Source organism: Triticum aestivum, chromosome 1D (genome assembly GCF_018294505.1).
Source record: "Triticum aestivum cultivar Chinese Spring chromosome 1D, IWGSC CS RefSeq v2.1, whole genome shotgun sequence".
Lineage (NCBI taxonomy): Eukaryota > Viridiplantae > Streptophyta > Magnoliopsida > Poales > Poaceae > Triticum > Triticum aestivum.
In genome coordinates, this window is record NC_057796.1 from 53,229,762 (window position 1) to 53,254,504 (window position 24,743).

At 45.9% G+C, this 24,743-nt stretch overlaps 1 protein-coding gene across 5 annotated transcripts; it reads left to right on the top strand.

Moving 5' to 3' along the window:
* Positions 1-359: 359 nt before the first annotated feature.
* Positions 360-9,421, top strand: LOC123180242 (protein Rf1, mitochondrial). Of its 5 annotated transcripts, XM_044592238.1 has the most exons (4): positions 360-3,621; positions 4,618-4,781; positions 5,873-5,931; positions 7,981-9,421. In XM_044592238.1, exon 1 carries the CDS (start codon positions 424-426, stop codon positions 2,872-2,874), a length of 2,451 nt encoding a protein of 816 aa, XP_044448173.1. In that variant the 5' UTR covers positions 360-423; the 3' UTR covers positions 2,875-3,621; positions 4,618-4,781; positions 5,873-5,931; positions 7,981-9,421. The 5 variants fall into 5 exon arrangements, with proteins under 5 accessions (XP_044448173.1, XP_044448172.1, XP_044448174.1 ...); XM_044592237.1 differs by lacking the exons at positions 5,873-5,931; positions 7,981-9,421 and adding an exon at positions 4,861-5,050; XM_044592239.1 differs by lacking the exons at positions 5,873-5,931; positions 7,981-9,421 and having other exon boundaries at positions 360-2,986; positions 3,153-3,621; positions 4,618-5,050.
* The last annotated feature ends 15,322 nt before the right edge of the window (positions 9,422-24,743 follow it).

Here is a 24,743-nt window from a genome sequence, read left to right on the forward strand (position 1 = left end):
GGAGCCGGGGGCAAGAGTATGTTGTTTCTGTAACAGAGCGTTTGTTGCGGGAAATAACGAGTGGGCATGCGGTCTTGTTTTCTGCAACAGAACGTTTGTTGCGGGAAGTACGAGTGGGCATGCGGTCTTGTTTCTGCAATAGAGCGTTTATCGCGGGATGTAACGAGTGGGCATGTGGGGGCGTGGACGCTACATCGGACGGCTATCAGCTCATGCATCCAACGATCGTCGAGGCGACGGTCTAAACATCGGCCGGGCGATTTATTACAAGTTACTAGGACCACTATTTTGGGACGGAGGAGGGAATATGTATTTGTGATAAAAAAAAAAAGAGTGGTATACCTCCACAAGCAAAGCAATACCGGATCCTCCTCCAAACGGCTGACCAGTCCAGTCCCGTCCCGCCTCCCCCGCCGCTCGCCGATGTCCAGCCTCCACCTCCTCCGCCACCGCTCCTCCTCCTTCACTCCCACCTCGCCGCCCTCACCCTCCTGGTCTCCGCACGCCGCCTTTACCGCTGCCACAGAGCGCGTCCGCGCCGGGACGCTCAGCCCGGAAGACGCACACCACCTGTTCGACCAATTGCTACAGCAGTCCACTCCGGTCCCCGAGCAAGCCCTGAACGGCTTCCTTGCCGCCCTCACCCGTGCCCGTGCGCCAGACACCGAAGTCTGCAGAGACGGCCCCTCCCTTGCCCTCACGCTCTTCAACCGCGTATGGCGAGAAGAAGCCGGCCGGCGGGTGGCGCTGCCCACAGTCCGCACCTACAACATTCTGATGAACTGCTGCTGCCGCGTGCGTCGTCCGGACCTAGGGCTTGCCTACTTCGGGCGCCTCCTAAGGACCAGCCTCAAAACAAATGAGGTCGTCGCCAACACCGTCCTCATGTGCCTCTGCTGCGCGAAACGGACAGATGAAGCAGTAAACGTGCTGCTTCATAGGATGTCTGTGCTCGGCTGTGTGCCTGATGAGTTCTCATATAACATAGTTCTGAAGAGCTTATGCAAAGAGGGAAGGAGCCAGCAAGCGCTCAACCTGCTCCATGTGATGGCAAAAGGAGATGGTTGCTCCCCCGACGTGGTGGCTTATAACACGGTCATCTATGGCTTCTTTAAGGAAGGTGAAGTAGGCAAGGCATGCAATCTATTCCATGAAATGATGCGGCAAGGGGTTGTGCCTGATGTGGTGACGTATAGCTCGATTATCGATGCACTGTGCAAGGCTGGAGCAATGGACAAGGCAGAGTTGTTCCTTCGGCAGATGGTTGATAACAGTGTTCAGCCGGATACGGTGACATATACTAGCATGATCCATGGATATTCCACTTTGGGCCGCTGGAAAGAGGCGACTAAAATGTTAAGAGAAATGACAAGCAGGGGCCTTATACCAAATATTGTCACTTGGAACTCGTTCATGGCCTCCCTTTGCAAGCATGGAAAAAGCAAAGAAGCTGCAGAAATTTTCTTTTCCATGGCTGCAAGGGGCCACAAGCCTGATATCGTCTCCTACACTACTCTTCTTCATGGGTATGCCAATGAAGGAAGCTTTGCTGATATGATGAAACTCTTTAATTCAATGGTAGGCAACGGTATTGTAGCCAACTGCCAAGTTTTCAACATATTAATTGATGCATATGCTCAACGAGGAATGATGGACGAAGCTATGCTCATATTTACTGAAATGCCAGGACAAGGAGTCAATCCAAATGTAGTCACCTATTCAATTGTGATAGCTGCACTTTGCAGAATGGGTAGGCTGGCTGATGCAATGAATAAGTTCAGTGAGATGATTGGTACGGGAGTACAACCGAACATAGTTGTTTATCACTCCCTAGTTCAGGGCTTATGTACACATGGTGATTTGGTGAAAGCGAAGGTGTTGATTTCTGAAATGATGAATAAAGGTATTGCTCGTCCAAACATTGCATTCTTCAGTTCAATAATGGGCAGTCTATGCAACGAAGGAAGGATTATGAATGCACATGATATCTTTGACTTGGTTACAGACATAGGTGTGAAACCTGATGTTATAACATTTAATATGCTGATGGTCGGATATTGCTTAGTTGGCGAGATGGAGAAAGCATTCAAGGTACTTGATGCCATGGTATCAGTTGGCATTGAGCCTGATGTTGTTACTTATAGCTCACTTATTAGTGGCTATTGTAAGACTGGAAGGCTCGACGATGGTGTTACACTATTCAGAGAAATGTTGCATAAGAGAATTAAACCTGACACTGTTTCCTATAACACCATACTGGATGGGTTATTTAATGCTGGGAGAACTGCTGCTGCAAGGAAAATGTTCCATGAGATGATCGAAAGTGGAGTAATGGTGAGCATTTCTACATATAATATAATTCTTGGAGGACTTTGTAGAAATAATTGCATGGATGAAGCGATCGTCCTATTCCGGAAATTACGTGCAGTGAATGTGAAGTTCAATATCACAACACTCAATACCATCATCAATGCATTATACAATGTTCAAAGAAGAGAAGAAGCTCATGATTTGTTTGCTGCATTACCAGCCAGCCGGCTGGTGCCTAATGCTTCTACTTACAGAGTAATGATAGATAATCTTCTAAAAGAAGGAGCAGTGGAAGAAGCTGACAGTATGTTCTCATCAATGGAGAAGAGTGGTTGTGCTCCTAGCTCTCATTTTTTAAATTATATCATCAGAATGTTATTGGAAAAAGGGGAGATAGTCAAGGCCGGAAAATATATGTCTAAAGTTGATGGGAAGATTATTTTGCTTGAAGCTTCAACTACTTCATTGCTGATGTCCCTCTTCTCAAGGGGAGGCAAATACCAGGAGCACATACTCTTGCTCCCTGCAAAATATCATTTTTTCAGTGGAGTGAACCACAGTTGAGTACTTGATACATTGTTTATGATCTTAACTGCTCAGAAGGTACAGTTGATTTGTTGCTTGCCATCAGACCCTTGTGTTGGTATAAGAAATGCAAGTTACCTGCTTGTGGAAAGTAGGTCCTTCATTCTTTCATTGACTGCATCTTCTTGTGTGTTGAAATTGCTAGAATGTGAAGTATCTGTGAATCTTCTAATCTTTGTGGGACAACGAAAGGTGGACTGAGTTATCTAATTCAAATGGTTGCAATTTTTGGAATAATGGTTTTTGCTTGTGAACAGGGAAGGTATCGACATGTGTTCTTTCCAGAAGAAGCGCAATGAATACAAATACAATCTTTTGTGAAATGAATTTTTTAACCGAAAACTGTAAGGAAGGCCCCGATGGTGATTTTTTATTTTAAAACAAGCAGTGGGTGTGCACAAGATCAGAGGAGAATGTGCAAAGCAAGAGGGGTCGAAAGAACAGAGCTAAACAGGATCCCCAGCCCAGCAACCCTCCAAAAAAAAGAGATGTGTCGCCTTTGAAAATGGAGCAACAGGCTGAAGATATCAACTAAACTGCAAGCTTGAAAACATCTCTACATGAGAAGGAACCAACTAGCCTAGAGGCATGGGGGGCAAAGTTTGGGTAGTACCTGCAAACAAGCTTCACAGAGTAATATCCAATTTGTTGTAAAACTTGTGCAGAAACTTCAGTACAAGCTCATCGATGAAAAGTTGATAATAAATAAGCCCCCACGGTTTTTGGGTAAGCAAACCTTAACACAAGCTGAACTTAATTATGTCTTTGGGTAAGCAAACCTTTGTATAAGTTTGGCTTTGGCCATTTCATAGCAGAATTTGATGTGTAGTTCAGTGCATCATTTAATTATGTCCATGGCTATGCAAAAAATGTTTCTATGCAGTTATTTGGTGTTTCTCTTGGCAATGTTTACCTGTAAAGCTTTATGAAAGCTGTAGTAATTTGACATCGTTTGCATAGGAATGGTTGCAGAAGAAACATGATAGCAGGTTTCTCTTGTTCCATGCTTTGTTTGCTACAGATTCAGAGGGTCATCCTGTTGCGTTATAAGGGGTTTAGTATTTTTTTATTTGTTCCTTTATGTCTATATGAACAGATTTTTACGTTTCTAAGAACTTAAGCAGACAGTTACATGTATGGGAAAAGAAAAGATAACATCGACCCATGTTCTGTTCCTATTCTAGTATTCTGTAAGAATGAAATTACTGTACCATTGTGAAGAAGGTAGCTGTATAAAGCTTCAGGTGATGATGGTATCACGCACTGATCTACGCTAGCCCCAAATTGCTTCCTTTTTGTAAGGGAATGCTCCATTTCTTCCTCTCCAGGACACCAAATTTCCATTGAAGCAACAATTATTGATCTTGTGTCTTCTGCCAAGTTCTAACCTAACCTAAAAAGGGGGAAATATATCCAGGCTGCTACTAAGACTAAAAGGAGTTCTTTTATAAGATGATAAATAAATAAATAAATATGGGAGATCTTCTGAGAGCCAGAAAAGTCAAGTTGCTACTTTTGTTCCTCAACACAGTCAATCAAGCAATATATCTAAGCGAACTTTAAATGTAGTAGCTAGTTATTGGTTGTTGCCAAGTCCATCCAAGCAACATGGTGCAATATCGTAACAGTCAACTTTTTTATGGCTGAGCTTTATTTATTTTGTTAAATTGATTCACATTGGAAGTATCTTTTATCTTTTCTTGATTTGTATTGCTGTTGCAGGTGGACATGTTGCCGCCGCGTTGGGCAAGGGTGGCGAGTGCCGGCCTTCCTTCGCCGACAACCTCCTCCTTGCCTTTTTGCGGGCCAGGATGGTGCTGGTGTGCTCCAACGGTCAACCCGTCTCTTTTCTCTCTCTGCTTAGCTGCCTATATCTTCTCCACCATGTAAGTGATATTTTTTCCGTCTTACTAAAATAGTCAATTACTAGCAGAGATAAATGGTTTTTGATGTGGTTGGCTACAGAAGTGATGATATGATATAGATCTAGCAATGCCGTACCGAGGAAGAATCGTGATGCAACAGTTTACTTCCAGATGGTCATGTACTAGCTAGTCTCAATCGCAATTCTGAGTCCCATTCCACAATTTTCTTTTGCTCGGATTTGGATAGTGTGATGTAACTGTAAGCCAAGACTGAACCTCCACCCTTTTTACTGCTGTTTTGCTTGTTGCACCTCATTGTGTCTGTTACATAAAGGTGCATGAGGTTGGATGTGATTCTCAAAAGCCAGGACCCAGTTGGCTGATCGGAGTTACGAATTGCTTCACCATCAAGGGCAAGAGTGCTCTGTATACTGAGCAAATAGCTGTACGAAACTTCTCTTGTTCATCTATAATCCTTCTTCTGCCAGATTTGCATAATGTAGAAGCTAAAGTCAGTTATCGTCTCTTTATTTCCATCCTTACAAGTTTCAGTTCTGGGTACTCTGGGCACTGTTCTCCCCTCTCTTGCTGGTCTTTCTCAAAACTCTTTTTAGCACCAGTTCTAATATAATGGTTAGCTTCCTTGGATGATGGTCAGTGAGTTTATTGCAAGTCAGGAATGTTATCCAAGTAATACTTTCAAGACTTAGTGAGCTCCGTGCAGGGACCAATTGTAGAATTAACTTATTGTAACTTAGCATGATCAGTGCGTTCTTCGTACTTGTGATGCATCTATATTGTGAAGCGAGAGCAATCGCTTTCATGGCAAATGGTTGATGGGCATATGTTCCGTGAATTCTGGTGACACTGCTAGATGAATTTGTTTTTTTGCCAAGCGGGTTATCGACCCTTTTCCATCTTATATTTCAGTTTTGTCACTAAGACTATCAGGTCATAGATATGCAATTTTAGAACTGTCTGGTGTTTGTTGAGAGTTGCAAATATTTTGGGAGAGCAAGTCCATTGGTATTCGTATCAACACATGCAAACTACCAATTCAGGTGAGTTCATTTCTAATTAGTTCAGACTTCCTGTTTTTCTTTTATTTCCAGGGACGCCTTTACTTCTCGAGCCCAAGGGGATTGCGGAATCATTTTAGCGAACTAGCATGGTATGATTTGCCTACTGAACCCACATAAGCATTTATGATATCTTCAAAACCTTCACTTCCTGTCCGAATATTATCTATCTTTCACAATTATGATATCGGTTTATGTAAATTTGACGACTATAGCTGTCAGGCATAGGAGGAATTCAGGAATGTATACCAGCTAAAACAGTGTTGCGGACACACCATATTTTACCCTTTTCTGCAACCAAATGCCATGAAGCACTGATGGTTTTTTATATGGCTTGTTTCAGTTTAACTTTTATTTTTTTGGATTTTGTTTTTTATCTATTGACCTAAAGCATCATAGCTCTTGGACATGTGCACAAACACGAGGCGGCACGGAGAGATTGGCAGTAACAGGCCCAGATCTATGGCCCCCGAAGTTTGATACCTTGCTTTTGAATACCACGGATTCAGCTTGTAAGAGTATGATTCAGCAAGGGTTCCCCTGCCTCATCTGGGGCTACAAAGACTTATGCTACACTAGTATGATCATACAAAGCCTGTTGCACCTTTACACGCCGCGTGCATACCCCATGAAAAAAACATAGTTGGTGCTGGAAGCATATGCACCCAATCTAATATGGAAAACTCTTTACTTAGACCGACTGATTTTTGTCTATTGCAAACCTCCCCGCGAGCCGTCCGATCAAGTTTGATCGTGCGGCGCTGGCGTCTCTCTCTCGCATCATGGACACAATCTCGTTGGTTCGACCACGCCGCAACCACGCGGTGTCTCACGAACAAGAAAGCAGAGGCGTCAGATCTAGCAGCAGCTGATGCGAGAGGCGACGCGTCGGCGAGCATCTGGAGCAGCAAAGCCATGGCGACGACAGGGAAGTGGAGGCGTGGTGACGACAGAGCATCGACCGACGCTCTGCCGCACAGGTATTTCACACCCGCCCCAAATCGAGCTGAAATGGTAAGGTATCGGTTCAAAATTAGGGGTAGACATGCGGGGGCTCGACGAGCGGCCCTCTTGGGGCGGAGGGGGACCTGATGGCGCGGCGATTGTAGGGCGGAGGGGCTCGTCGGGACCGTTTAGATCAGGGCCGATTAGGCCGGAGGGGGGGGGGGGGGGGGGGGGGGGCGGTGCTGCATAGATCATGCGTGTGTGGCGGATTTGATTCGTTTCAGATAAGGAATCCACAGCCAGCGCAGCAATCCCCTGCGGCAGGGGGTGTGATCTGGGGTTTCACAGCTGCAGGAATGTTGTGTTCATTTTCAGAGCAACAACAAAAATGTTAATCTCCAGACTGATGGAGGTGCTTCATTTCAACACAGATTAGTGTTTCTTTGTTCATTTTCAGAGCAGCAGCAAGAATATTTGTTCTCCAGACTGGGATGCACATACTAGTGTTTCTTTGTTAATGTTCAGAGCAGCAACAAGAATGTTGTTCTCCAGACTAGGAGTGGTGCTTCATTGCAGCACAGACTAGTGGTTTTTTTGTTCATTTTCAGAGCAGCAGTTGTACGCAGCAGCAGGAATGTTCGTTCTTCAGATTGGGATCTGCATTTTGTTTTCTTTTTTCTAGTTATGGGTCTGATTCTATGCAACTTATTTTCTTTTCTTTTTTCTAGTCATGGGTCTGATTCTATGCAACTTGGGGAACGGTGTTTCATTGCAGAACAGACTCTAGTGGTTTTTGTTCATTTTCTAGGACTCCTTTTGGCAAAAATGAGGCTTCCGATTACAAGCATGGTGTGCTAGATAATGTGATAATGATTCATTAGTACCTTTGTTTCACCAGCAGGCTTACTTCTCTTGTATGTTTGCTGCTAGGCAATGTGTATTTTCTTAGCAGCAGCTGCATATTTGTTTTGCTGTCAATGGACAGTGGCTAATGGATGACATGCATGCAGTGGGGGTTTATATCCGGAGTGTTGTGTTTTTTTGTTTTATTTGTAACATAACATGCATAATGTAGATGCAGTGACATTTTAGCAATGTTGTTTCATCAAGTAGTGGCCAATTTAGAGATACTGTGGTTTTTTATCTAGTTGGTCTACTGCTGCTGTTGCATAGTTCATAACGTTTTCTCCTTGCAGAGCCTCAGCAATGTGATGATGAAGATTCTACTGATGGATGATTATCAACATAGTTTTCAACAAGCCGCTTCTATACAATTGCTCAGAAAAATCAAGGGCGGTCTTAAGTGACTGCTGCTAGCCAGGGCTGCGTCAGGCGACCGTTGCGGCGGGCATCGACCATCCTGCGAGGGGCCGTGGAGTGGCTGTTGTGAACTGGCCGCGGACGTTGCGACTGGTGCTGCGAAGGGGACACGCGGTGGGCCAGTTTATTGCTGGTTGCTATGGCACTGAGTGGTGAGCGGCTGGGCCAGAGACTTGAAGCATCGCCTAGCCGTCGGAGCATCAGCGGTGCAGCAAATGGAGCATTACCAGTGCTGCGATGGAGCTTTCGATAGGTCACCGAAGCATCGTCGGGCCGCCAAAACATTATCAGTGCTGCAGTGGAGCTTCTCGGGTTGTCAGAGCATCTCCGGTGCTGCGACGGAGCATCGTCGAGCCACCGAAACATCATCGGTGCTGCAGTGGAGCTTCTCGGGTTGTCAGAGCATTGCCGGTGCTGCGACGGAGCATCGTTGAGCTGCTGAAACATCATCGGTGCTGCTGTGGAGCTTTCTCGGGTTGTCAGAGCATTGTCGGTGCTGTGACGGAGCATCGTCGAGCTGCTGAAACATCATCGGTGCTGCGGTGGAGCTTATCGAGTTGTCAGAGCATTGCCGGTGTTGCGACGGAGCATCGTCGAGCTGCTGAAACATCATCGGTGCTGCGGTGGAGCTTATCGGGTCGTCGGAGCATTGCCGGAGCATCGCCGGTGTTGCGACGGAGCATCGTCAGGCCGTCGAAACATCATCGGTGCTGCAGTGGAGCTTCTTGGGTCATCGGAGCAACGCCAGGCCCCGAAACATCATCGGTGCTCCAGTGGAGCTTCACGGGCCATTGGACATTGCCAGAGCATCGCCGGTGCTGCGACGGAGCATCGTCAGGCTGACGAAACATCATCGGTACCGCACTGGAGCTTCTCTGGTCGTCAGAGTATCGCTAGGCCGCCGAAACATCATCGGTGCTCTAGTGGAGCTTCGTCGGCCGACGGATGGAGCATTGCCGGAGCATCATCCGTGCTGCGCTGGAGCATTGCCAGGTCATCGAAGCATTGCCGAAGCACCGCCGACGCTATGGAGGAGCATCGCCTGAGCTGTCGGGGCATCACCAGTTCCTTAAGGAATTACGCCCGTGGTGTTGGGACAGCAGTGATGTTGTGTTGGTGGCTGGAAACGCTGCAAAGAGACATGGGGGTACGGTGTGGATGGAAATGATGGTGTGGATGGAAATGATAGTGTGATACTACCAGGGAATCAAGCGGCCCAAATCAAATTCTATTTACGCAAATCAACGGCTGGCCAGGCGGCTGATCTTTTCGGAAGATCAGCCGGCTGACGCCTAGCAGCCGCCATCTAATATTCTTATTGCCAGCTTTTTTTTTGAAACGGATTTGCCTTGTCTATTAATTAAGTAGAAGAGAATAACTCAGTTAATTAATAAAAAACCGGACGAAGACAGGCACAAACTGCTGAGCGGCACTCATATAATACCCCACACATAACTCAACATAGAGGGCCTCGTCAAGATCGCACATCGATGTCATCGTCATCACTTCTCACCAACAGGCGTCATCGCCTTCCCTAAACTTCGAGCAAGCGACTCCGACTTCGCCGAAGGCGAACATCAAACCAATCCTCACCATAGAGGCAGTGTAGAAACACGAGAAGACCCGTGCCAAAAACGCATCCACCCGCGCCGATGGCAATGCAGCTCCGACTCTGAAGGAGAGCTTCGAAAAATAAACTATGCAAGATTGGCGTCGTTGAAGATCACCGAACAGACCACCGCTTGCCTGTCATCGTTGCCACAGGGGCCCACCGCCACAGGTCCGACTTCACCGCAACAAAACATCCCGAGGTAATCTCGTTGACACGTCGAAGAAGAATCGACTACCTCAACCATTGTCGTGCCTCCGACATCACTCGCCCCATCATCGTTGCCACATAAGCCTCAATGTCAACAAAGTTGTCACCCGCTGGTCCCACTTCCAGATGCTCAGCTCCAAAGACGAAGCCCCTAAAAGGGAAAACAACGACGAGGTGTCGCCATCGCCCGGTCATAGGATCTAGGGTTTCTCCCGAGGCTACCACGGCGATCGAATCCATGTGAGAGGGGTGTGGCAGCAATGACACGATGCCTCCAAGAAGGCAAACGACGCCCACGGCCGCTGCCATTGCTAGGTTTTCACCGAGCTCCCCAGACACCCTTAGTCGCACATCAATCCACACTGACACCGACACCGACACATCTGCAAGCCCACCAACGATCCCTCATGGCCAGATCCGACTCGATCTAGCCTACCTTCATGACCTCCTCACCAGGTTGTCGCGCAGCCGATGACCTCATCCGCATCAGATCCGCAGCTGCTGCATCACCTCCTCCACACAACATCGTACCACGGCCAGGACACCTCCAAGCCACCGCTCAAGTCCCCGAGAACGCGCGACGGCCGCAACCGCAACGGCTTGATCTGGTGCAAGGACCCAGATCCCCTCCATGCCAAGGCCGGCGCACCCCGGACTCCCTCGATGAGCACCTCCATGATAGATCCGCGCCACCACAAGCACACTGGCAGCCCACTCGGTAGTGGAGGACGCACGACTGTGTCCCCGGGCAGCTGTGCCCGGCGGCTACCATTCGCCAGCACCAGACCTCGACGCCTTCCTATTGAAGCCGGACCATCGCGCCACACCTTCATGCCCACAGAACCACCGATGTGGACCACAGCGCCCTCCTCAGCGAACAGCGCATCACCAGTTCACCACCCATCCCGACGAGCGGCCCTATGCAGCCCTTGTGTTGGAATATTAGGCAAGTTCATGATTAATTCCAGTAAATAATTCATGACTAGAAGAGATACTAGCATGCAATAATCTAGCAAACTAGAAGAACAGCAAGACATGCATAACAGCAGCAAACACGTAACAATAGCTGTAGAAACAGAAATGAATAGAGGATGTTGGACGTACTGATCGTTAGCTATTATGGGTGCGACAGTGTTGATGACGATGTTGGCGACGATCTGCTGCTGACGGCGATGAATACGACGATGAGTAGCACCGCCCGACTTGGACGGAAGACGACCCGTGATGACGAATTTGAGCAGTCGCGCACAGCGCTTCCCAAAAACCTAATTCGTCCTCTCCCGGTGCAGGATCGCAAAGACGAACGGTTCCGGAGACCTGCTCTCCCACGCCCCGATGCACGCCGGCGTTTGGGATGGAGTAGACTACGATGGCGGCGCAAGTTGTGAGATGAGGCAAAACCCTAGGTGTTTTTCGGTGTGTCTCTGGCCGCAGCCGGTAGCTGTATATATATTAGGACCAGAGGCGGTATTGTGTCGCGACCACAATCCCAAACCGACTCGGTTTCTAATTCGTATACTTACCGGACAAGAAATCAAAAACTTGTCTGCCAAGACATAAAAATAAAACGGCAAAAGGAAGCTGCGCTCCTGCAAGGAGACGGACCGGATTTCGGCGGACCATTCACGCGCATGTCGCATGTACGCGCCGCCACGCCACGCCACGGCCAGGCCAGGCGAGCGAGCGCGCGCGTGTGGTTTTCCCTTTCTCTTCTCACACACCACTTAGAGTGGTGGAGAGAACCCACTATATAAAGAGGTCCAACTCTTCTTCAACTTCCAAGGTGGGACTAAACTTAGCACCACCACTTGCCATTTTACACATGGGCTTTGAGATTTCAGAAATTGCTATGGGCCTAGCCCATTAATTCTAACAATCCCCCACCAGATCTCAAATACCCATTTAGAGATTTGCCTTCTCTCACCACTTGTTTAATATACCAGTGTTTCAGCAGAGACTGTTAAGTTGAACTTCTGCCTAGAACTTTAAGCTACATCCATTCACAACTTGACAATGGACTATGCCTTGAATTGCTAGTTTTGTGTGAACAGGTTTCACTCAAAGTCTTAACCAGTACCTGACCGCCAGTAGGCTACCCCGCGGTTTGGAGCTTATACGTCATACTCCCTGGTCTCTTCGTGAGCTTACTAGAGATCACCCAAATCTCATAGACTGCGACGTTTACAGTCAGAACTCATATAGGTGTGTTCTTTCAAGACTGCTCTGTAGGACAGCATCTTTGCTAATTATAGCCAATAGAACCACATTAAGGCATGTTGCCAACCTGCCTTACAGATCTGAGCCTTACAGCTCTGAGAGTTTTGCATCTTCACTTGGAGACGATCATAAGTTATTACTCTCCTCAGTTAACCAATAGCTTGTTCTTCCCAGATCCTAATTCACGGGATCTCCGATCACAAAGGTTGGGTTACTACTATGGTGTAACATCTATGGGTCTCATACCCATCTCCCTCGATGCAATATCTATCACATTTCGTGATAGTCCCTTTGTAAAGGGATCTGCCAGGTTTTTGTCTGTTTGTATATACGTAACAGTTATTACTCCGGAGTTTCTCAACTTCCTGACAGACTTCAAACGTCTTTTCACGTGTCTTGATGACTTTGCATTATCTTTAGAATTGTTCACTTTAGCGATAACCGTTTGGTTATCACAATTCATAAGAATAGCCGGTACAGGTTTTTCAACAACCGGCAAGTCCATCAAGAGCTCACGCAGCCATTCTGCCTCAACAGTAGCTGTGTCCAAAGCAGTTAATTCTGCTTCCATAGTTGACCTCGTCAATATGGTTTGCTTGCAAGACCTCCATGACACTGCGCCACCACCATGAGTAAATACATACCCACTTGTTGCGTAAAGTACATCAACATCGGAGATCCAATTTGAATCACTATATCCTTCTAGCACAGCAGGATGCCCTGAATAAGTAATTCCGTAACTCATAGTACCTCTCAGATAGCGCAAGACCCTTTCTAGTGCATGCCAATGATCATCACCCGGGTTGGACATGAACCTACTCAGTTTGCTCACAGCAAAAGAGATATCTGGTCTTGTAGCGCTAGCTAAGTACATGAGTGAACCGACAATTTGAGAGTATCTTAATTGATCTCTCGTTTCTTTCTTGTTCTTTCTGAGTGTCACGCTGGGATCATAAGGTGTTGGAGAAGGCTTGCTATCCATAAAACCGAATCGGTTCAAGACCTTCTCAACATAGTGAGATTGCGTTAATGTAATCCCACTCTCATCCTTAATAAGTTTGATGTTTAGAATTACATCGGCTTCTCCCAGATCTTTCATGTCAAAACTTTTTGATAGAAAAGACTTGACCTCATTAATTGCATTAATGTTTGTACCAAAGATCAGTATGTCGTCCACATACAAACATAATATGACACTATTGCCCCCACCATGGCGATAGTAAACACACCTATCAGCCTCGTTAATGACAAATCCTGCAGAAGTCAGAGTTCTTTCAAACTTCTCATGCCATTGCTTAGGTGCCTGTTTCAGACCATACAAAGATTTTAACAACTTGCACACCTTTCTCTCTTCACCCTTTACCACAAACCCGTCAGGCTGATCCATATAGATCTCCTCTTCCAACTCTCCATTGAGAAAAGCTGTCTTTACATCCATTTGATGAATGATAAGACCATAAGAGGCAGCCAAGGAAAGTAACACTCGAATGGTGGTCATTCTAGCAACGGGTGAATAGGTGTCAAAGTAATCTTCGCCTTCTTTCTGAGTGTAGCCCTTGGCCACTAGCCGCGCCTTGTACTTATCAATAGTACCATCAGGCTTTAGCTTCTTTTTGAACACCCACTTACAGCCCACAGGTTTACAACCATATGGTCTATCAGTTAGTTCCCAAGTTCCATTAGAAAGAATTGAGTCCATCTCATTATGAACAGCTTCTTTCCAATCATCTACATCCGGAGATGCATATGCTTCTGCAATCGTCTTGGGTGTGTCGTCCACAAGGTATACAATGAAATCATCACCAAAGGATTTTGCAATCCTTTGTCTCTTGTTCCTTCTAGGAACTTCATTGTTATCCTTCTCAAGGACTTCCTCATGTGATTGTTCGAAATATTCATCAGTTGTACTAGATTCAGGAATTATCTCAGAAGAAAATCTAGCAATGCTATGCATATCTTTCATAGGAAATATGTTCTCAAAAAATGTTGCATCACGAGATTCCATTATAGTATCAACATGCATATCAGGTACTTCAGATTTTACCACTAAAAACCTATAAGCAATGCTCCGTTGAGCATACCCTAGAAAGACACAATCCACTGTCTTTGGTCCAAGTTTGCGTTTCTTAGGAATAGGAATATTGACCTTTGCCAAACATCCCCAAGTGCGCAAATAAGAAAGTGATGGTTTTCTCCCAACCCACTCCTCATAAGGGGTTTTCTCTTTATTATTGTTGGGAACTCTATTCAGGACATGACATGAAGTCAATAGAGCCTCCCCCCACCATGCCTTAGATAAACCAGCAGTGTCTAACATGGCATTCACCAAGTCAGTCAATGTGCGGTTTTTCCTCTCGGCCACTCCATTTGATTGAGGTGAATAGGGAGGCGTCCTCTCATGAATAATACCATGTTCCTCACAAAATTCATCAAAAACTTTTGGAAAATACTCTCCACCACGATCGGACCTAAGACGCTTGATCTTTCTCTCTAGTTGATTTTCAACTTCAGCTTTATAGATTTTAAAGTAGTCTAATGCTTCATCTTTAGTTTGCAACAAATAAACATAGCAAAATCTAGTCGCATCATCAATCAAAGTCATGAAATATCTCTTTCCACCTTTTGTCAACACACCATTCATCTCACAAAGATCAGAATGTATGAGTTCTAGAGGTGCCAAGTTTCTCTCCTCGGCAGCCTTATGAGGCTTTCGAGGTTGCTTAGATTGCACACAACTATGGCACTTAGAACCTTTGGCAACTGTGAAGTTCGGAATTAAACTCATGCTGGATAGCCGAGACATTAAACCAAAATTAATATGACATAAACGAGAGTGCCAAATACTTGCATCATCATTAACACTAGCACAAATTTGGTTTATTGACTTATTGCAAAAATCTGAAAGAGAAAAGCGGAACAAGCCTCCGCACTCATAGCCTTTTCCTATAAATTGTCCAAATCTTGACACGATTACTTTATTGGACTCTAAAACTACCTTAAATCCATCTCGACATAGAAGGGAGCCGCTAACTAGATTCTTGTTCATAGTAGGGACATGCTGCACGTTCCTTAGTTGCACGATCTTTCCCGAAGTAAACTTCAGATCCACCGTGCCAATGCCACGAACAGAAGCATGTGACCCATTCCCCATTAGGACGGAAGAATCCCTTGCGACCTGATAAGAAGTAAACAGGGAGATGTCAGCACACACATGAACGTTAGCACCCGAATCAATCCACCACGAAGATGATTGAAATACTGAAAGCACAATAGGTAAATTACCATACCCATCAGTATTGCTAGCGGTCACCATGTTGACAGTCTTGGAGCTTGTTTTCCCTCTGCGGTCTGCACGTTCAGGGCATTCCTTGGAAAAGTGTCCAGGCTTCCCACAGGCGTAGCACTCTAGCTCAGCCTTGTTGAACTTCTTCTTCTTGAAGGTAGTAGTCTTGGTAGGCTTGTTGAAAACAGGTTTGTTCTTCCCTTTGTTCTTGTTCTGTGGGTACCTCTGCACCATGTTAGCAGTAGGCTGAACCTCACCTCCTTTTTCAGTGGTATCTTTAGCCCGAGCTTTTTCTTCAACATCAAGAGATGCAATCAGATTTTCAACTGATATCTCCTGTCTCTTATGCTTCAGAGTTGTGGCGAAATTCCTCCATGAAGGAGGCAACTTTGCAATCATGCACCCAGCCACGAATTTGTCGGGTAGAACACATTTAAGGAGTTCAAGTTCCTTCACAATGCACTGTATCTCATGAGCTTGTTCAACCACAGAACGGTTATTCACCATCTTGTAGTCATGAAAACTCTCCATGATGTACAGTTCACTGCCTGCATCTGTTGCACCGAATTTTGCATTCAGTGCATCCCACAGAATTTTTCCGTCGTTTATGTGCATGTACACATCACACAGACGGTCAGCAAGAACACTCAGAATGCATCCCACAAACATAGTATTGGCTTCCTGGAATTTTCTCCGATCTTCGTCGGTCATTCCCTCTGGAGCACCAACACTAGCGTGGAAAACTTTCAGAGCAGTAAGCCAGAGCGTGGTCTTCACCTGCCACCTCTTAAAGTGCACACCGGTAAACTTATCCGGCCTCAGTGCATCAGCGAATCCAGCCATAGTTAACTCAGGAAATTGCCTATAATTAGGTTTTTGGATTGTTGGAATATTAGGCAAGTTCATGATTAATTCCAGTAAATAATTCATGACTAGAAGAGATACTAGCATGCAATAATCTAGCAAACTAGAAGAACAGCAAGACATGCATAACAGCAGCAAACACGTAACAATAGCTGTAGAAACAGACATGAACAGAGGATGTTGGACGTACTGATCGTTAGCTATTATGGGTGCGACAGTGTTGATGACGATGTTGGCGACGATCTGCTGCTGACGGCGATGAATACGACGATGAGTAGCACCGCCCGACTTGGACGGAAGACGACCCGTGATGACGAATTTGAGCAGTCGCGCACAGCGCTTCCCAAAAACCTAATTCGTCCTCTCCCGGTGCAGGATCGCAAAGACGAACGGTTCCGGAGACCTGCTCTCCCACGCGCCGATGCACGCCGGCGTTTGGGATGGAGTAGACTACGATGGCGGCGCAAGTTGTGAGATGAGGCAAAACCCTAGGTGTTTTTCGGTGTGTCTCTGGCCGCAGCCGGTAGCTGTATATATATTAGGACCAGAGGCGGTATTGTGTCGCGACCACAATCCCAAACCGACTCGGTTTCTAATTCGTATACTTACCGGACAAGAAATCAAAAACTTGTCTGCCAAGACATAAAAATAAAACGGCAAAAGGAAGCTGCGCTCCTGCAAGGAGACGGACCGGATTTCGGCGGACCATTCACGCGCATGTCGCATGTACGCCGCCCGCCACGCCACGCCCGGCCAGGCCAGGCGAGCGAGCGCGCGCGTGTGGTTTTCCCTTTCTCTTCTCACACACCACTTAGAGTGGTGGAGAGAACCCACTATATAAAGAGGTCCAACTCTTCTTCAACTTCCAAGGTGGGACTAAACTTAGCACCACCACTTGCCATTTTACACATGGGCTTTGAGATTTCAGAAATTGCTATGGGCCTAGCCCATTAATTCTAACAATCCCCCACCAGATCTCAAATACCCATTTAGAGATTTGCCTTCTCTCACCACTTGTTTAATATACCAGTGTTTCAGCAGAGACTGTTAAGTTGAACTTCTGCCTAGAACTTTAAGCTACATCCATTCACAACTTGACAATGGACTATGCCTTGAATTGCTAGTTTTGTGTGAACAGGTTTCACTCAAAGTCTTAACCAGTACCTGACCGCCAGTAGGCTACCCCGCGGTTTGGAGCTTATACGTCATACTCCCTGGTCTCTTCGTGAGCTTACTAGAGATCACCCAAATCTCATAGACTGCGACGTTTACAGTCAGAACTCATATAGGTGTGTTCTTTCAAGACTGCTCTGTAGGACAGCATCTTTGCTAATTATAGCCAATAGAACCACATTAAGGCATGTTGCCAACCTGCCTTACAGATCTGAGCCTTACAGCTCTGAGAGTTTTGCATCTTCACTTGGAGACGATCATAAGTTATTACTCTCCTCAGTTAACCAATAGCTTGTTCTTCCCAGATCCTAATTCACGGGATCTCCGATCACAAAGGTTGGGTTACTACTATGGTGTAACATCTATGGGTCTCATACCCATCTCCCTCGATGCAATATCTATCACATTTCGTGATAGTCCCTTTGTAAAGGGATCTGCCAGGTTTTTGTCTGTTTGTATATACGTAACAGTTATTACTCCGGAGTTTCTCAACTTCCTGACAGACTTCAAACGTCTTTTCACGTGTCTTGATGACTTTGCATTATCTTTAGAATTGTTCACTTTAGCGATAACCGTTTGGTTATCACAATTCATAAGAATAGCCGGTACAGGTTTTTCAACAACCGGCAAGTCCATCAAGAGCTCACGCAGCCATTCTGCCTCAACAGTAGCTGTGTCCAAAGCAGTTAATTCTGCTTCCATAGTTGACCTCGTCAATATGGTTTGCTTGCAAGACCTCCATGACACTGCGCCACCACCATGAGTAAATACATACCCACTTGTTGCGTAAAGTACATCAACATCGGAGATCCAATTTGAATCACTATATCCTTCTAGCACAGCAGGATGCCCTGAATAAGTAATTCCGTAACTCATAGTACCTCTCAGATAGCGCAAGACCCTTTCTAGTGCATGCCAATGATCATCACCCGGGTTGGACATGAACCTACTCAGTTTGCTCACAGCAAAAGAGATATCTGGTCTTGTAGCGCTAGCTAAGTACATGAGTGAACCGACAATTTGAGAGTATCTTAATTGATCTCTCGTTTCTTTCTTGTTCTTTCTGAGTGTCACGCTGGGATCATAAGGTGTTGGAGAAGGCTTGCTATCCATAAAACCGAATCGGTTCAAGACCTTCTCAACATAGTGAGATTGCGTTAATGTAATCCCACTCTCATCCTTAATAAGTTTGATGTTTAGAATTACATCGGCTTCTCCCAGATCTTTCATGTCAAAACTTTTTGATAGAAAAGACTTGACCTCATTAATTGCATTAATGTTTGTACCAAAGATCAGTATGTCGTCCACATACAAACATAATATGACACTATTGCCCCCACCATGGCGATAGTAAACACACCTATCAGCCTCGTTAATGACAAATCCTGCAGAAGTCAGAGTTCTTTCAAACTTCTCATGCCATTGCTTAGGTGCCTGTTTCAGACCATACAAAGATTTTAACAACTTGCACACCTTTCTCTCTTCACCCTTTACCACAAACCCGTCAGGCTGATCCATATAGATCTCCTCTTCCAACTCTCCATTGAGAAAAGCTGTCTTTACATCCATTTGATGAATGATAAGACCATAAGAGGCAGCCAAGGAAAGTAACACTCGAATGGTGGTCATTCTAGCAACGGGTGAATAGGTGTCAAAGTAATCTTCGCCTTCTTTCTGAGTGTAGCCCTTGGCCACTAGCCGCGCCTTGTACTTATCAATAGTACCATCAGGCTTTAGCTTCTTTTTGAACACCCACTTACAGCCCACAGGTTTACAACCATATGGTCTATCAGTTAGTTCCCAAGTTCCATTAGAAAGAATTGAGTCCATCTCATTATGAACAGCTTCTTTCCAATCATCTACATCCGGAGATGCATATGCTTCTGCAATCGTCTTGGGTGTGTCGTCCACAAGGTATACAATGAAATCATCACCAAAGGATTTTGCAATCCTTTGTCTCTTGTTCCTTCTAGGAACTTCATTGTTATCCTTCTCAAGGACTTCCTCATGTGATTGTTCGAAATATTCATCAGTTGTACTAGATTCAGGAATTATCTCAGAAGAAAATCTAGCAATGCTATGCATATCTTTCATAGGAAATATGTTCTCAAAAAATGTTGCATCACGAGATTCCATTATAGTATCAACATGCATATCAGGTACTTCAGATTTTACCACTAAAAACCTATAAGCAATGCTCCGTTGAGCATACCCTAGAAAGACACAATCCACTGTCTTTGGTCCAAGTTTGCGTTTCTTAGGAATAGGAATATTGACCTTTGCCAAACATCCCCAAGTGCGCAAATAAGAAAGTGATGGTTTTCTCCCAACCCACTCCTCATAAGGGGTTTTCTCTTTATTATTGTTGGGAACTCTATTCAGGACATGACATGAAGTCAATAGAGCCTCCCCCCACCATGCCTTAGATAAACCAGCAGTGTCTAACATGGCATTCACCAAGTCAGTCAATGTGCGGTTTTTCCTCTCGGCCACTCCATTTGATTGAGGTGAATAGGGAGGCGTCCTCTCATGAATAATACCATGTTCCTCACAAAATTCATCAAAAACTTTTGGAAAATACTCTCCACCACGATCGGACCTAAGACGCTTGATCTTTCTCTCTAGTTGATTTTCAACTTCAGCTTTATAGATTTTAAAGTAGTCTAATGCTTCATCTTTAGTTTGCAACAAATAAACATAGCAAAATCTAGTCGCATCATCAATCAAAGTCATGAAATATCTCTTTCCACCTTTTGTCAACACACCATTCATCTCACAAAGATCAGAATGTATGAGTTCTAGAGGTGCCAAGTTTCTCTCCTCGGCAGCCTTATGAGGCTTTCGAGGTTGCTTAGATTGCACACAACTATGGCACTTAGAACCTTTGGCAACTGTGAAGTTCGGAATTAAACTCATGCTGGATAGCCGAGACATTAAACCAAAATTAATATGACATAAACGAGAGTGCCAAATACTTGCATCATCATTAACACTAGCACAAATTTGGTTTATTGACTTATTGCAAAAATCTGAAAGAGAAAAGCGGAACAAGCCTCCGCACTCATAGCCTTTTCCTATAAATTGTCCAAATCTTGACACGATTACTTTATTGGACTCTAAAACTACCTTAAATCCATCTCGACATAGAAGGGAGCCGCTAACTAGATTCTTGTTCATAGTAGGGACATGCTGCACGTTCCTTAGTTGCACGATCTTTCCCGAAGTAAACTTCAGATCCACCGTGCCAATGCCACGAACAGAAGCATGTGACCCATTCCCCATTAGGACGGAAGAATCCCTTGCGACCTGATAAGAAGTAAACAGGGAGATGTCAGCACACACATGAACGTTAGCACCCGAATCAATCCACCACGAAGATGATTGAAATACTGAAAGCACAATAGGTAAATTACCATACCCATCAGTATTGCTAGCGGTCACCATGTTGACAGTCTTGGAGCTTGTTTTCCCTCTGCGGTCTGCACGTTCAGGGCATTCCTTGGAAAAGTGTCCAGGCTTCCCACAGGCGTAGCACTCTAGCTCAGCCTTGTTGAACTTCTTCTTCTTGAAGGTAGTAGTCTTGGTAGGCTTGTTGAAAACAGGTTTGTTCTTCCCTTTGTTCTTGTTCTGTGGGTACCTCTGCACCATGTTAGCAGTAGGCTGAACCTCACCTCCTTTTTCAGTGGTATCTTTAGCCCGAGCTTTTTCTTCAACATCAAGAGATGCAATCAGATTTTCAACTGATATCTCCTGTCTCTTATGCTTCAGAGTTGTGGCGAAATTCCTCCATGAAGGAGGCAACTTTGCAATCATGCACCCAGCCACGAATTTGTCGGGTAGAACACATTTAAGGAGTTCAAGTTCCTTCACAATGCACTGTATCTCATGAGCTTGTTCAACCACAGAACGGTTATTCACCATCTTGTAGTCATGAAAACTCTCCATGATGTACAGTTCACTGCCTGCATCTGTTGCACCGAATTTTGCATTCAGTGCATCCCACAGAATTTTTCCGTCGTTTATGTGCATGTACACATCACACAGACGGTCAGCAAGAACACTCAGAATGCATCCCACAAACATAGTATTGGCTTCCTGGAATTTTCTCCGATCTTCGTCGGTCATTCCCTCTGGAGCACCAACACTAGCGTGGAAAACTTTCAGAGCAGTAAGCCAGAGCGTGGTCTTCACCTGCCACCTCTTAAAGTGCACACCGGTAAACTTATCCGGCCTCAGTGCATCAGCGAATCCAGCCATAGTTAACTCAGGAAATTGCCTATAATTAGGTTTTTGGATTGTTGGAATATTAGGCAAGTTCATGATTAATTCCAGTAAATAATTCATGACTAGAAGAGATACTAGCATGCAATAATCTAGCAAACTAGAAGAACAGCAAGACATGCATAACAGCAGCAAACACGTAACAATAGCTGTAGAAACAGACATGAACAGAGGATGTTGGACGTACTGATCGTTAGCTATTATGGGTGCGACAGTGTTGATGACGATGTTGGCGACGATCTGCTGCTGACGGCGATGAATACGACGATGAGTAGCACCGCCCGACTTGGACGGAAGACGACCCGTGATGACGAATTTGAGCAGTCGCGCACAGCGCTTCCCAAAAACCTAATTCGTCCTCTCCCGGTGCAGGATCGCAAAGACGAACGGTTCCGGAGACCTGCTCTCCCACGCGCCGATGCACGCCGGCGTTTGGGATGGAGTAGACTACGATGGCGGCGCAAGTTGTGAGATGAGGCAAAACCCTAGGTGTTTTTCGGTGTGTCTCTGGCCGCAGCCGGTAGCTGTATATATATTAGGACCAGAGGCGGTATTGTGTCGCGACCACAATCCCAAACCGACTCGGTTTCTAATTCGTATACTTACCGGACAAGAAATCAAAAACTTGTCTGCCAAGACATAAAAATAAAACGGCAAAAGGAAGCTGCGCTCCTGCAAGGAGACGGACCGGATTTCGGCGGACCATTCACGCGCATGTCGCATGTACGCGCCGCCTCGCCTCGCACGCCACGCCGCCCGCCCGGCCCGGCCAGGCCAGGCGAGGCGAGCGAGCGCGCGCGTGTGGTTTTCCCTTTCTCTTCTCACACACCACTTAGAGTGGTGGAGAGAACCCACTATATAAAGAGGTCCAACTCTTTTTCAACTTCCAAGGTGGGACTAAACTTAGCACCACCACTTGCCATTTTACACATGGGCTTTGAGATTTCAGAAATTGCTATGGGCCTAGCCCATTAATTCTAACACCTTGCCTGTGCCGGATCTTCAAGCACCACGCCCACCTGATGAAGTAGCACCTCCGTGCACACGCAACCGCTGTGCTGCCACTCGGCAAGATGCCAGTAGACGCCAAATTGGTAAACTTTTTCCGTGAGAAGATTAAGGCCATATATTAAAGTCATCCAACCCTTACAATACGATCCTTATAAAAACAGAACATAACATAGATATCCTTAGGTATATAGACGATGTCTTCCTCCTCCACTCGGCGAGAGCGCACCATGAGTAAAGATCGATGATGTCTCTGGATCTTCATAACACCCTTGCAACACGAAACCCTCACAGGCACACCATATTTTACACTTTTTTGTAACCAAATTCCATGAAGAAGCACTGATGGTTTATGATGTTACTTCTTTCAGTTCAACTTTCACTAGTGCAGAACCGGGCTTTAGCGCCGGTTCGTAAGGGCCTTTAGTGTCGGTTCCACAACCGGCACTAAAGAGTGGGGACTAAATGTTGGGGAACGTAGTAATTTCAAAAAAATTCCTACGCACACGCAAGATCATGGTGATGCATAGCAACGAGAGGGGAGAGTGTTGTCCACGTACCCTCGTAGACCGACAGCGGAAGCGTTATCACAACGCGGTTGATGTAGTCGTACGTCTTCACGATCCGACCGATCAAGTACCGAACGTACGGCACCTCCGAGTTCTACACACGTTCAGCTCGATGACGTCCCTCGAACTCCGATCCAGCCGAGTGTTGAGGGAGAGTTTCGTCAGTACGACGGCATGGTGACGATAATGATGTTCCACCGACGCAGGGCTTCGCCTAAGCTCCGCAACGGTATTATCGAGGTGTAATATGGTGGAGGGGGGCACCGCACACGGCTAAGAGATCTCAAGGATCAATTGTTGTGTCTCTGGGGTGCCCCTTTGCCCCCGTATATAAAGGAGCAAGGAGGAGGCAGCCGGCCAAGGGGAGAGGCGCGCCATAGGGGGGAGTCCTACTCCCACCGGGAGTAGGACTCCTCCTTTCCTTGTGGGAGTAGGAGAAGGGAAGGGGGAAGGAGAAAGAAGGAAGGGTGCGCCCCCCCTTCCCTAGTCCAATTCGGACCAGACCATGGGGAGGGGTGCGGCCACCTTTTGAGCCCTTTCTCTCCTTTCCCGTATGGCCCATTAAGGCCCAATACGAACTCCCGTAACTCTCCGGTACTCCGAAAAATACCCGAATCACTCGGAACCTTTCCAAAGTCCGAATATAGTCGTCCAATATATCGATCTTTATGTCTCAACCATTTCGAGACTCCTCGTCATATCCCCGATCTCATCCGGGACTCCGAACTCCTTCGGTACATCAAAACTCAATAAAACTGTCATCGTAACGTTAAGCGTGCGGACCCTACGGGTTCGAGAACTATGTAGACATGACCGAGACATGTCTCCGGTCAATAACCAATAGCGGGACCTGGATGCCCATATTGGCTCCCACATATTCTACGAAGATCTTTATCGGTTAGACCGCATAACAACATACGTTGTTCCCTTTGTCACCGGTATGTTACTTGCCCGAGATTTGATCGTCGGTATCTCGATACCTAGTTCAATCTCGTTACCGGCAAGTCTCTTTACTCGTTCCGTAACACATCATCCCGCAACTAACTCATTAGTCACAATGCTTGCAAGGCTTATAGTGATGTGCATTACCGAGTGGGCCCAGAGATACCTCTCCGACAATTGGAGTGACAAATCCTAATCTCGAAATACGCCAACCCAACAAGTACCTTTGGAGACACCTGTAGAGCACCTTTATAATCACCCATTTACGTTGTGACGTTTGGTAGCACACAAAGTGTTCCTCCGGTAAACGGGAGTTGCATAATCTCATAGTCATAGGAACATGTATAAGTCATGAAGAAAGCAATAGCAACATACTAAACGATCGGGTGCTAAGCTAACGGAATGGGTCAAGTCAATCACGTCATTCTCCTAATGAGGTGATCTCGTTAATCAAATGACAACTTATGTCTATGGCTAGGAAAC